The sequence below is a fragment of the Genypterus blacodes genome, unplaced genomic scaffold (genome assembly GCF_046128005.1).
Source record: "Genypterus blacodes isolate CSIRO-AG114 ecotype Tasmania unplaced genomic scaffold, CSIRO-AGI_Gbla_v1 ptg000158l_1, whole genome shotgun sequence".
NCBI lineage: Eukaryota > Metazoa > Chordata > Actinopteri > Ophidiiformes > Ophidiidae > Genypterus > Genypterus blacodes.
In genome coordinates, this window is record NW_027466959.1 from 1,497,060 (window position 1) to 1,511,398 (window position 14,339).

Sequence of the window (14,339 nt, forward strand, 5' to 3'; positions counted from 1 at the left end):
ACTAGAGGCAGACCAGCGCCCCCCACCAAGAAATCAATAGAGAAAAAGCACAACAGACACAATTAAAAACCCCTAATAAACCTTTAATTTGAGCCGTTTGTACAAATGACAAATTACATTAAAACATCTGTATTTTTTAAATGTCATGATAATTGTACACCTCCCCTCTATGGCTAGTAGGTTAGGGATATTGGTGAAATGAAACAATATGATGCAATGGAAATAAAGCTGCATATAATATTACATATTACAGTTATATCAATGTACAGTGTTTACATAAAATACATCAGAGGAAAAGAAACCACGAGGATGCAGCTGAAGCATCAAACCAACATTTACATTCAGCCTCCATACAGTCAGTATGAGGTGAAAAGCTGCAGGAGACATAGAAAAATATTTACTGTGATGCACTGGAATATGGGGTGTAGGGTCGATCCTTGTTGGGTGGAAGGAAGTTTTTGACACATATGTACAGGTGAAATGACATTTAAATGACAAGCAATACAACATCAACGAAAAAAAAAAAAAAAAAAAGACCATTTGGTTTAATATCAAAGGAAACTGCTACAAAAGAGCCGACGTGAAGATGTCTGGAAAACGTCTGACAAAACTACATCTATGGCGGGTCACTTTCCCTTTAAACAACATCTCATAAGCCCCATACATGCTCCAGCAATGCAGTGCCAATCCTTTCTAAAAGAGCTAAGTTAAGGCACAGTTAGGTTCATCTGTTGCTAAATGTTGCACCAGCTTTATAACTATTTAAAATGTGCATCATTTACAATACAAGTTCAACACTGCAAATACTAAAGTCAACTTAATATCCACTGCATTTAAAAAAAAAAATCTTCTTTGATCTTAGCGTTCTCCGAATACACACAAGCAATCAGGCATTTAGGACAAGCTCCTCATGGGAGGCTGGAATATTTGGGAGTTATGCATTACAAAGAAAATTCATCCACACAGTACTCCTGAATGTCACTCACTACATAGAGGATCAAATGCAGCCACATGGTTGAATACAATCAGGAGGAGGAGGAGGAGGAGCATCAGATCGGACCTCTTTATATAAACACATGGCAATGCTGGAGGAGCACAGGACCAACGTGCGGAAATACCAATTCAATGCCAGATACATCCACATTTAAAAACCAGCGAATAAGTCTGCATGTATGAAAGAAAGCAGTACATAGCAATGATAATACAACACAGGAATATACTGGAATATAATTATCTAAGAGCTCCAGGTATCCGTTCCGTTTTGAGATACACTCCCTGAAAACTGTGTGCACTTGTATAAGTGAGATGAGGAAATGTGACGTTGGTTCTGTGATCAAATCAGGGAGTGCACCTTTTAAAAATGGGAATACGGGGCAAACAATAATACTAAAGGTGAGTCAGCATCCCCACTGAGCCTTTTTCTAGCAGCTGTCAGTGTGCAGAGTCTGAATCTGGATACAAAAGCAGTCGAGGCAGCCGGGACCACCGAGGCCGTTGTGTTTACTATCAAAACCAGCACGCCTCTCTCACTCCACTAAAACAACGGGGAGTTCAAACATCACACACGTTATGCTGTCACTGAAAAGCTTACGTTGGTTCACTGGTACATGCAGCCGTTTCCACATCCTGCTCTAATTAAATCCGTTATGGCTTTGGGGGGGGGGGGGGGGGGTCACTGAGATTAGAGGAGGGAGGGCTGGAGTCTCTGCAATCTATTAAATATTCCTTGTTAATATTTGTAAAACAAAGACTATAGAAAACAATAATCAATGTGCGCTGCGATATGAACAGTTCTGCTTGCAACACTCCTGGATTTTAAAAAACAAAAGCTCCAGAACACTTAAGTCCAAAGCCAGTCTTCAGCGAGATGAAAGGTGGGAGGAGGAGCAGCACTGTGATGCAAAGCAGGGGGAGGATCGGGGGAAGAAGAGGGGAGGACGGGGGGGGAGGAGGAGGAGGAGGAATCCTCTCAGGAAAAACCGGAGCAGTTGGCTGAGCTGTGGTGCTGCAGGCGGGGTGAAGTGTTTGTGGTGCTCATGTGGGAGCTGGACGCCTTAAGGGGTTTGACGCAGCCCTGAGCCTGAGGGAAGCGCTGGTGGTACCGGTCCAAACGGAGGTACTTCACCGTCACCAGTTTACCTTTTGAGAGACACACAAACAGTCCGTCACTAACAAACCTCCACTGTGCTCGTTTCATAGAGCGGCACATCAGGTTGAAGACCAGAAGCTCGGGTCAGAGTGACACCGGAGTGGAGCTGAACGGAGCTTCACGATCCGGATCATCCGGTTCCGAAACACCGTATGTTTCCATCGGTCCCAGCTATACCAACACCCATAAATATCCACTCAGGCAAGAAACTGTTATATTTACAGTTCAGTATTTGTTCCTTGCCGTTTACTGAAAATAGATTTACAGAGGACAGATTTCATGCAGATGAAGAATTGAGGCACTGCTGTGTCACTTACCATCAAACCAGGAGCCGTGCAGAGCCTTGAAGGCTTTCCCAGAATGCTCTGCAGAGAGACACTTCACATACACACAACCCTGTGGACAAAATGGCACATTAACATTTTGCCTTCACATTACTCAAAGCACAGCAGCAGGTCGTGTGATGGCGTTTACCTCGCGGGAGTTCTTGTCTACAGTGATGTGGACGATGCCATCGTTGTCGCTGCACTTCTCCAAGATGGCCTCATGAATGGCCAAGTCCCAGCTCTCACCAACCTCCCTGAGAAAACACAAACTCTCAGCACAAAGTCCAACGACAAGCAAGTCCTGAAACACTAATTAAATTCAGGAAAATCTCTCACACACACACACACACACACACACACACACACACACACACACACACACACACTTACATGACAGGATCAAACATATTTCTGATCTTCAGACATGGCGTCAGGCTGTTGGGGGGTGAGTTCCTGCGGTCTAAAGGAAACGCTGAAGTAGAGAGGCAGAAGTTCAGTCAAATACTCAATTATTCTTTTTACGCCTCAATAAAACACTCGATGTTTGGGTCTGAAATGGTTTCAAACTAGTTGGATCAAGCTAATCTCAATCTGAGTTTGTGTTACCTTTGCCCTGCCACATTTTGGAGGGGATTGAAGAGATCTTGTCGGAGCTGAGTGAAGGCTGGATCCACCTCCAGACCAGGAAGTCTGCTCCTCCGACCCGCTGAGGCTCTGTTCGTACCCTCGACTCGTTCGCTGCAAGGAACTGGACGGCCCGATCCCACACCTTCTTCATTTTCTTCCTGTTTAACAAGCAGAATCAGAACATTGTCACCGACACGATCAAATAAAGTTCTGTGTATGATGGTGAGGATGCCACACAAAAGGGCCGGTGTCCATCAACGTCAGGCCATGCTTCACTAGCTAGTCTAAGGTGAGGTTTAGGTGTGTGTGGTGTGTGTGTGGTGGTTAGTACTGACCGGTCCTGAGGTTGAACCAGGGAGTCTCTGACGTGGGGAATGGGCAGGTAGGGCTGCAGATCCTGGTTCTCCTGACAGGCTTCACTGTGGCTCCTCAACACATCTGAACAACAGCGGGAGGAAGGGATTCATGTCTTTCATCCTATAGATCGAACTATTAGTGCCTTCATATGGAGCAGCAGGGCTTCTAGAAGTGGCTGTGTGTGTGTGTGTGTGTGTGTGTGTGTGTGTGTGTGTGTGTGTGTGTGTGTGTGTGTGTGTGTGTGAGCACTTAAAATTCAAGTCCATCCTCACTGATCAAACTATAAAACAATGTAGACACTGCTTTGCTTACATGGAATAGAAAGGAAATTTAATCTATTACAGACCAGTATGAGCTCTGAGCCGGAGCGGTAAATACGCTCCGTTTGTTAGCGACCTTTTTCCGGTACTTTCAAGTAAGCATGAAAAACCGCTCATTCATACATCGAGCAAATTCATACATCGCATGTATTAACAAAGTGTTAATTATGTCGTTATCTCGGATGGAAGACGAACATGACAGAGTTTCTTTGAGAACATGTCAGAAATTAAGTGAGGCGTGATCTTACCGATGATCCTCTCCACCATGTCATACGTGTGCCTCGTCTCCTCCTCCTCCTTTCTCCAGCGGTACATCATACAGCAGAGCAGAGCCCACGCACCGGCCACCACTACACACACACACACACACACACACACACACACACACACACACACACACACACACACACACACACACACACACACACACACACACACACACACACACACACACACACACACACACACACACACACACACACACACACACACACACACACACACACACACACACACACACACACACACACACACACACACACACACACACACACAGAGAAGGCAAAGTTTAAGCAAATTCCCTCCTAATCTATCTGAGTGAATGTGATTGGAGACGTTACGCCCAACCAAAACCATAAAAACAAAACATTTTAAAAGGCTTCGCCCTCAAACAGCAAAAGGCGTCGGTGCAGACGGTGGCATTTACAGATAGATGGTAAAAGTAAAAAGTCTGTTGGATAAGATTAGGAGAGCTCCATCTTGTGGTGGTCGGTGTGTGTGTTGTCTGTGACAGTCTGTGTTTGCTCTAACTGACACATCCATCTTCAGATTGGTCTTACCAGCTGCAATGAGGAAGACTCTGATGATAACAGTGAGGAATGCTCGGCGGAAACGACAGGTGAAGGACATCTTAGGGTGAGTGGACTCCAGCTGAGAGATCTCAGACACGTCAGTCACTGGATCATCAGCTGTCAGACCTGTGAACCTGGACACACAGACACAGAGACACACACAGAGACACACAGACACAGAGACAGACACAGAGACAGACACAGAGACACACAGACAGAGAGACACACAGAGAGAGACACACACACACACACACACACACACACACACACACACACACACACACACACACACACACACACACACACACACACACACACACACACACACACACACACACACACACACACACACACACACACACACACACACACACACACACACACACACACACACACACACACACACACACACACAGAGTCAGAGCCGCCATTCCTGACTTGAGAGTGCAGACGTGTGTGTGATGTGATTACTTTATCCCGACGTCCTGGCCGGACCGGATGATCCACTCCAGAGAAATAATGATGAAGTCGTGAAACTCTGGACTCTGGGCCTGGAGGGAACAGAGAGCTGATGAGTTTACAAACCAGGATCCTACAGCCTCATCAGGTTCACTTCACATCTGTCAAACATGAAGTGAGCCAGCACAACATTATGAAGTGTGGAGCAGTAGAGCAGTGTGTAGACGGGCTTCTGCTCACAGAACCTAAGAGAAGCAGCAGAGGAAGCTGGGAGGTTTGTTTATATTTTCAGGTTCTCAGATATTGAGTCAAGTTCTGATTCATTTCCATTGATTCGCTTATTAAAGTCATCATTCATTTCCCTTAAACACTTCATGTCAAAGACGGGGGAACGAGGCACTGTTATGCACGACGGCGTCAAGTTTCAGCTTTTCCATCGTGTAATAGAAATGGAAAACATTGTGTTGCATTCTTCCCATAGAAAAATGAGATTATCAGACGTGCCGTCAGAACATTCCAGGCATTCCAAGGTCAGTGTGAAGATCGGTGTATTGTGTTGTGCTTTGTTGCTCTAAGGTTCAGAGGTGTTGCTGTGTTCACACGTACCTGTAAATATGCAGAGGCCTCATCCATGCTCAGGCTGCGGTTTAGATGCTGCTCGTCTCCACAGTCATGTTGGCCTGCAAACAAGGAGACAGAGTTCATTCAGCAAAACCTTCAGATCAGCTTCTACAAGAGGAAATGTTGAAGAGTGTAAGTGTGATTCTCTGTGAGCTGAACCCAAGGAAAGATGGCAGCAGGACGTGTAATTAGCTGCTCTGTGTGTGTAAAGGAGAGGAAATGTGTTCATGCTATAGTTCAGTGTGGAGCACAGGGAGGAAAGGGACATGTGTGTGTGTGATAAACCATCTGCTGCTTTATACTAAAATGATTCATCACTATCAGCCTGGTGGGGAGAGAACCCATTCAGTTAGGTGTTGATCCAGAGCCAGAGAGTGGAACCAGCAAGACGTTTCTTCTTTAGGTTTTAAAACGAAGAACATATCACAAAATATATATATATGACTTTAGCATTGTCCACAAGCTGCCTTCACAGGAGCCTCCTAAGCTTCTACTTCAGTTTAGAAGTCATAATGACAGCATGACGTGTTGCTGTGATGTACAGAGCCATGATAAAGGATCTGCCTCCTGCCTGATTACTTCTATAAAAACAGAAAAACAAACAGGGGAAACACACTGCACGAATAGAAGTTTACTTGTAATAAACCTAGAACCCTGATGTCTTAATCTAATTTAAAAACTGAAATAATAAAAATAAAGGTTGTTCCATGTGTATCAATATAAGCCAATAATAATATGATGTTGGTGTTGAACGTGTTGGCGGTGCAGAGCGTCTGGTACCTGCGATGTGAGCCAGGTGCTCATGCAGGCTGAGCAGCAGCTTCAGGATCACCTCCTTCTCCGTCTTGTTCTGCAGACAGAAGATAAGACACTGAAACAGGAACTTACAACCTAACTACCCTAATATCCTACTGTTATTAAAACAAGTCCACTTCAACACACTGGAGCTTCATTTCAGTTATAGAGGATCGTACTTATAGGTTTAAGATTAATGATCAGACACGTTCTAAACTACACAAACACAAAATTCAAATCATTTAAAATATGATTTAACCAATGTGGATCAAAAGGCTAAAACATCACATATGTACTTACATAAGAAGTGTCAAAGTCACTGCCAAACGGATGGCTTTTTACTGCAACACAAGACAAACACAAGTGAGGAGACAAACCAACAGAACGCTGCAATCTGAAAGCAAACACAACACACACACGCTTCCTGGTGTCGGTAAAGAAAAAGACGATGTGATTTTTGGGATGTGTGTGTGTGTGTGTGTGTGTGTGTGTGTGTATCAGGCATCCCTAAATAAGTCGGTGTGTGAACATGAAGATCCAGCAGGGTAGCTCCTCTGTCTGTACAGAGTGCTGCCTTCTCACCACATCCACCATAAGAACGTCAATAAAACAGCCAAGAACTAAAACCATGAATGAATGAAACCTCTACAAATCTGACATGATGGGTTTGAGGAGCAACGTCAAATAAACTGCATCTGTCACTCAGTCTCATCTATTCTAGGGAACACTTAATAAAGGGTTAAAGCAAACATCGGCTGCGAGTGTCCACTTCTCCCAAAACATCAATAAGATCCTAAAAAAGATCTTTCTCTAGCATGTTCAACAAAACATGGCTGCTTGGACAGACACCATCCCACCCAAATATGAGTCATGTCTACACACACATGGGGGTCCAGGCTTTAAATATTCTGATCCTTTCACCACATCAACCTGATCTGCTTCTGTCGTAGCTCCATTAGCTGTCAGATGTCAACACATCAAACAATTCTCCCTGGTCAGGTCAAGTTTCTCAGGACCTTCACCTTTGTTCCATCTTGTCCCATTTTTACAGCAGGGGAATATCAATCTAGAAATTTCTAACCTATAGTGGAGCAGTGCTCAAACCAGAGGGATGACTGCTTGATCTTCACACATTCATATCTGTCCCATCTAAACAATGAGACTCATCACAGGCTGGTCATCGCTCATCTTTGTTTACAGACATGCAGGGTTTACCTGAACATTCCAACACTCCTACTACATACATGTTACAGTGTGGGACATTTAAAACTCATCTAATCTGTAAATTAATCATAATCTTTAATCTTATAAAATGTGGATATAGTGAGTGTAGTCATTTTGTGACATTTCAAATAGGCATGGATTAATAAAGAGAATAGTTTGTTTCAATAACTTGGTACCTCCGTCCCCCTGTGCGGCTCCGGAGCCCCTCATCCTCAGGTACATGAGGCCCAGCAGCAGGAAGAAGAGGCAGGCGGCCGTGAGGAGGAACATGGACAGGTAGTGAGCGCTGAAGCTGCCGGAGGAGGTGACTTCTTCCCTTTTAAACTGCTGCAGCAGCTCCTCCTCCGGGACGGACAGCTTCTTCTCCAGCGCTGCTGCGTGGCTGTATGAGTGGTTGGGCCCGGTGTGGTTGGAGTGGTTGGTCCGGTAGCTTTGGGCCAGGCTGCTGTAGGTGGAGAAGCGGGGTCTCAGACCGACGCTGAAGCCGCTGGTGCTGGTGCTGCTGGGAGAGGACGCCTCCTCGCCGTCTACGTGGTTGTAGCCGTCGCTCTTCCTCCCGTGGTTCTCGGGGACGGGCGCATAGATGAACTTGCTGGGGAAGTTGCGCCTCAACAAGCTTCCCGATAAATCCGTGTCTCCTCTCTTCCCCTCGCCCTCCTCCCTCCGGCTTCCCACCATGTTTAGACTCCCCGGCGGGTCAATTAGACTGACCGCCCCTCCCGCCTGGGACCCCCGGCCAACTCTCTGGGACGGGAGAGCGATTTTCGAGTAGCTCCCTCTAGACTCCTGTTGGTCCACAGCAGAAAGGCCTCCGACCTCCTCCTCTTCCGAATCCGAGTAATCCGCAGCTAGCTTGCTGGTATTTAAACAAGATGCTCTGCTTCCATTTAAAGAAAGAGAGTTCTTCTCAGTTTCCCCGTCTTCGTCGTCATCGTCGTCGTCCCCCGACTCCTCGCGATCCCTCTCATGCGCCTCGACACGGGATGTAGCCCGAAAGCCCCAGGACAGAGAGCCGCTTCTCCGCTCGTCCAGACCCGGGAAAGAACTGTTGCTGTTCACTCTTCCCCCGGCGCCACTCGGACTCCTGCTATCTGCACCGAGCGTTGAATTGGGCCTGACCGTCGGCTGGAGTTGGAACCCGGTCGTCCGGTGAGCCCTACCGCTGTGTTTCAGGCCTCTTCTTTTCAGCGGAGCTTCGGCGTCAGATTCGTCGGAGCTGAAGCCGAGGACGGAGGACTTCCGGCCCGGTCTCCTGCTTGAGCTCAGGTGCGTGACGTCATTACCGACTGGCCTGGCTCCCGCCGTGTTGCCGCCGCCAGCGGTGCTGTTGATGCCAGGGCTGCTGCGAGTTTTCCCCGTTCTGGAACCCCGCTGCTGCTGCTCTTCGCGAAGTTTCTTTAATTTCTTCAGATACACGGGGCGAGTGTTTTCGGTGACCGGCCCTGGAGTGAAACCAAAGCGCTTTAACTCGGAGAAAAGCTCCTCATCCGTTAGCTGCGTTGCCGCCATCTTGGACAAAACTCTCTAAGGCTGTGTTACGGAAATGACGTGGTAAGAAGTAGCAGCAAACCAAGTGAGCTGCGTTCAAAGACACGCTGCTTCTGCAACACTGGGCTGTGTTCAAGAACACCAACATGAAACTTCTTCAAAAACACCAAGCAACATTTGAGAACCCTTGGCCAAGCTGTGCGCACTGAGCGTGTTAACCATTAACAAACACCTCCATTCTGAACTGACAGTGTAGTCCTGAAAATACACCGAAACACTATAAATAATAATGTAGTTTATCTCTGTTCAAAACATGGCTACCAGCCGTGCAGTCTGGCTTCTTGTTGAATGTACTCTTGTTTGTTTACCTTTCTTTATTAACCTTTATTATTATTAACCACAACGGTTCACAATGCTCTCTTGTAATCAAACAATTAATTATTTTGACAATGTTAAGACTGTGTGTCGTCATAAAGCACACTACACTGTACTCAGATGTAGGGCGACTGGTCACACACATATGAAAATGCTCCATTCAAAAACCTCTTTGTGTGTTTGTTTGTATATGTTATGTTATGTATCTGTTAACATGTCAGGTTTTACAAAAGCTAGACTGTTTAATGAGCTGGTTAATAATACTGCTTGAAGCTGTTTGTGATTCTTTCTCCTTGGTTCACTAAGGTCTAAAGTTGAAGGCTGCTCAGATGGTTTGAATTAAATGTATCATGACTCAAGGTCTCTGTCTGTGGATTAGATTGAACAACATCTTCCTTTATCTGCTATATTCACAGCTGTTTTCTTCAGATTTAGCTATTTAAATCTATGACAGGAAAACTAAAACTGCACACCATTTTATTATCTGCCAATTTAAAAAAAAAAGGAAAACATTTAAGGTAAAAATCTGATAGGTCATAGTCCAAATAGTGTTGTGTGGATGAATAATTATGGGCTCTGCTCCTCAAGGCCTCTAGCGCCACCATTAGGTCAAATTTCAAGTTCCATTTCTGCCAACAAACTTTTGAACCGTTTGGTGTAGAAATTCACACAAAGTTCAAATCATCCCATGATGCGATTTTAAATGTGAATATGTTTTTGCTCCTCCAACAAACTTAGTCAAATTTTCCCCCAAACCACCTTAGTGATGGTGAGTTGGATCAGGTAGCAGAGGAGGCTGACAAGATTGAGCCAGTAAATGCAAACAAGTAGTTAGGCTGTACCTGAGACAGAGGCCTGTGTCTGTGAGGTCTTCAACTCCGACATCCAGAAGAGTCCTCATACATCCCAGGGGAGGCTGGAAACATGGAAGCAGAGCAATCCATGTTCATGTTCCATCAGAACCTCAACCTCAACTAAATTACTAAGTCCAATTTACATTCAAATCTTTGGCTGCTCCCTTCAGGGGTCGCCACAGCAAGTCATCCGTCTCCATCCGCATCCTCTTCTCTGACACCAACTAACCTCATATCCTCCTTCACTTCATCCATATATCTCCTCTTCTGTCTTCCTCTAGGCCTCATGCCTGCCTGGCAGTTCCCACCTTAGCATCCTTTTCCCAATATATTCACTATCCCACCTCTGTTCACTTTTGCACTTTTTACACTGTGCACTTTTCTCCACCCGTTCCAACCTGCTTGCACACAAACGTTTCTTCACCTCTTTCTTCACTCTCCGTCGCTCTGGACTGTTGAGCCTAAGTACTTAAAATCCTCCACCTTCTTTATCTTTTCTCCCTGTAACCTCACTGTTCCACTTGTGTCCCTCTCATTCACACACATAAACTCTGTACCCTAACCCTATATTCAAATATACTTCCTAATATGCCGGTCGAAGATCTGTGCCTCTTTCTAGGTTGCTTATGAACAGTATCAGGCTCCAGAGCTTTCTTATATTGATGGTAATGATGTCATCACAATAACAAAGTGATGTTATCCCACTAACAACAGTGATGACATTTGGGCTCCCGATAAAGATGTCATCTAAAAAAACTTACATGAATCATGTCAACGAAACGGCAGACTCACAACGATGTCATCAGAACGAGCAATGTTTACGTCATTATTGTTAAGGTTTAACTCAGTCTAGGGATTTCCCCTCCTTGTTTTTTTGTCTGTGTCTCTGTGAATATAAAGACACCTGTAAAATAAAAAATATGAACCTCACTTGACACCAAACAATGTTCCTTAATTTTACCTTTTGCATGTCATGAATGATGTCAATAGTTCAGAACTTCATTTTATTATAGGTTTGAATTGAGTTATTGTGAATTTCTGTGATACCTTGCATTTGTAATTAGACCATTTAACACAAACATTTAGCATATTTTATATCGCAGTGTATAAAGAAGCCATGACCATGACCATGACCATCCCAACCACTAGAGGTCACTGTCGTACCGTCCTTTCTCTTCTTCCTGCCTCATCTGATCAGCTGTTTGCTATCAGGCACATTACAGGGGTCTCTCCAGAATATTAATATCTGAGTTCCTTAACATGAATTTAAAGATTGCATTAGTTTTAAATGAGTGTGTTCAATTTTATTCCTATCCAGCCTTTAGTTCCTCTGCCAGTGAGGTGTCTGCGCTGAGAGTCACAGGTGTTTTGCCCTTGAAGTTGGTAATCTGCTGTATTTCCTGCCTCACCTGCCGTGGGTCGTTGATGATAAACCCTAAAACATAAAATTGCCTCCACCCAACAGATTTCTTCTATGGATAACAAAGTGATCTGGTCCTCCTCTGCTAACTAAGATCAGGTCATTCCTTTCACCTGTGGCCCTTGAAAAGGTCATCCATGCTTTCATCTACTGGATTATTGCAACGCACTTTGCTCTGGTATCAGCATGCAAATCATCCAAAGACCACAGTTGATACAAAACAGAAAATACTACATTTTGGGGGGAAAAAAGTCATTTTGTTACAGTATTGCATTTGTATGTGTTTATCTTTATAAATGTGATGCATATGCAGATATAAGTGTCGAAGCATTTCAGGGCTAGATCTGCCACGAGTTTTGACTTTTGTGTGTGTGAGTTTTGGATCTGTGTGTAGAGTTCTGAGAATATGTAAGTACGCTTTCCTGAAAATGTGTGTAGACAATTGAGAAAAACTGTAATCCCGAACTACTGTCAGAGTCCAATGTTGTGTTCATGAAATGCCTCGGAGGGAAGCAGGATCAAGAGTTCAACCCAATTTGAGCAGATTTTCCATCATCAGGACCTTCAGAGAACAGAACAGGTCACGGTGAAAGGGTACAGGAAAACCTCTCTGTACCATTACACACTATTATGTTACAGGAAAGTCCCTTCCTATATTTATGGATCTCTTTGTGGAGAAGATGGCCACCAGTAAGAGAAATACGGCATCCATGAAGACAATGTACATCTTCAACAGTGTCAGTCTTTCAATCATATGCAAAAAGGCTCAAACATTGATATTTGGTTACATCTCACATGTTGTTGAATGTTCAGCTATGACTCTTCAGGAGATTCTACACTAACTTTGCTTGCTCAGATCAGGACTACATGCAGTTTACAGAGTAGTGTAAAGTGACACTTGACTGAATTACATGCTGCTTCCTCTTATTTGAGCAGAATGTTCATCAAACCATTGTGTTCCAACATGCAGTAAGAGATGAACGCAGCTCAATGTCTAATGGGCGAATGTTCCAGCTGTAAAGTGCAGCTGCCGGTCAACATTTCCAAGAGCTGATGAATGATGCATTTCAGCACTCCGAAGGCAGACAGCGCCGCAATTTGCGCCCGGGGAAAGAGTTGTGATTGGCTGTGAGCTTTAACAAGATGAGGTCACCTGGTGGGAATATAAACACGGAGAATGGAGCGAGCATGTTAACAGACAGAGCACATCTGGTTTTCATCGCACAAAATGAGAATTGTGGCACTGGTTCTGCTGTTTGGGCTGATCGCTGGTCAGAACGGAGGAAGTGTAGAAGCATCGCTGCATGGATCCCACGCTTCACCTGGGGCTCATGGAACAGGTAGGAGGAGGAGGTCGGAAGGGGTTCTAAAATCTGTCATGCTGTTCAGGTAAAAGTAGATCTCATTGGACATTTCAAGCCTGTTTTTAAAAATCTAAAGTCACCCAAATGTAAAAAAATGATTATTTACTGTATTTCCAAATTTCATATGACATATATGTTTATTGACATGTATAATTGTAAATACAAATGTACGTTGTTTTATAATGCAGCATTAGGTCAGTGTTGTTGTTGTCAAATAGATTCAGAGTGCAAGAATGTTTCTGCCTTCTTCACATCCAGGAACCTTAATTGAAAAGTCTCAAATTCATGTCCAATAGAAGATTTTATTCTCCATAAATGAGTGTTGTACAGTAAAAAAACAACCATTACTTACTGAGTGAAGGTGGTTATTGCTGCACAACAGATTTGTGGTCTATGTGGTTTATAGAGACTCGTTATGGAGTCTAAACTGATCTACACAGTGAAGGGATGGAGTCTGAACAGTAAATGTATGTAAGGATTCACGAGTTTCCTTTTTTGTACATCTGAAACCCATTAATTCTATAATTTCCTGACTGACAGCTTGTATATTAACTGCGGCCATCTTTCTGAAATCTTTCAGTTAAATTAAATGAAATCTACATCTGTGTATAAAGTTTCTTTTTCCCACTGAACACTGATTTCCTCATTTTGCCTTTGTTTCGCCAGGGGGCGCTCTATCTACACTCAGGAGAAGAACCACGGGTGATTTTGTAAGGGAGGATCCCAGCCCGTGTTTGTCCCTGAGGGAGAATGAAGACCGGCAGCTCCTCTGCAACGACCGCAGGAGCAAATTCAACTTTAACCCATTCGGGCTCCGCTTCGGGAAACGCTTCAACTCTTACATTAAAAGAGCGAGAACAGACCAACCCACGGCCCCCTTTGTCTTCTCGCGAGATCTCGAAGTGCCCAACTGAACTCCCGCGAAATTCCCCTCCTCTTTGGTCTGTGCCTGTTAGTGCTGACGGTCAAAAGTTTCATTCTTATGTTGAAAGGCCTTTAACTTCAAATGATGTTTGCCTAAATCAAACTTTTATACCTGAATTTGCTGTGAAATAGCACAACAACGGACAAGTTACAATGTTTTGAAAAAAGGAATAAAATGATACAAA

At 44.3% G+C, this 14,339-nt stretch overlaps 2 protein-coding genes across 2 annotated transcripts; one reads left to right on the plus strand and one right to left on the minus strand.

Moving 5' to 3' along the window:
• Positions 1–62: 62 nt before the first annotated feature.
• lemd3 (LEM domain containing 3) lies at positions 63–9,325 on the minus strand. The gene is made up of 13 exons (XM_076167453.1): positions 7,906–9,325; positions 6,806–6,846; positions 6,491–6,560; positions 5,696–5,769; positions 5,102–5,181; positions 4,619–4,764; positions 4,028–4,129; positions 3,438–3,540; positions 3,082–3,260; positions 2,866–2,947; positions 2,624–2,729; positions 2,467–2,545; positions 63–2,139 (listed from the first exon to the last, which is right to left on the minus strand). The coding sequence occupies exons 1-13, from the start codon at positions 9,236–9,238 to the stop codon at positions 1,970–1,972; spliced, it is 2,565 nt and encodes an 854-aa protein (XP_076023568.1). The 5' UTR covers positions 9,239–9,325; the 3' UTR covers positions 63–1,969.
• Positions 9,326–13,078: 3,753 nt separating this feature from the next.
• kiss2 (kisspeptin 2) lies at positions 13,079–14,271 on the plus strand. The gene is made up of 2 exons (XM_076167452.1): positions 13,079–13,206; positions 13,897–14,271. The coding sequence occupies exons 1-2, from the start codon at positions 13,095–13,097 to the stop codon at positions 14,142–14,144; spliced, it is 360 nt and encodes a 119-aa protein (XP_076023567.1). The 5' UTR covers positions 13,079–13,094; the 3' UTR covers positions 14,145–14,271.
• The last annotated feature ends 68 nt before the right edge of the window (positions 14,272–14,339 follow it).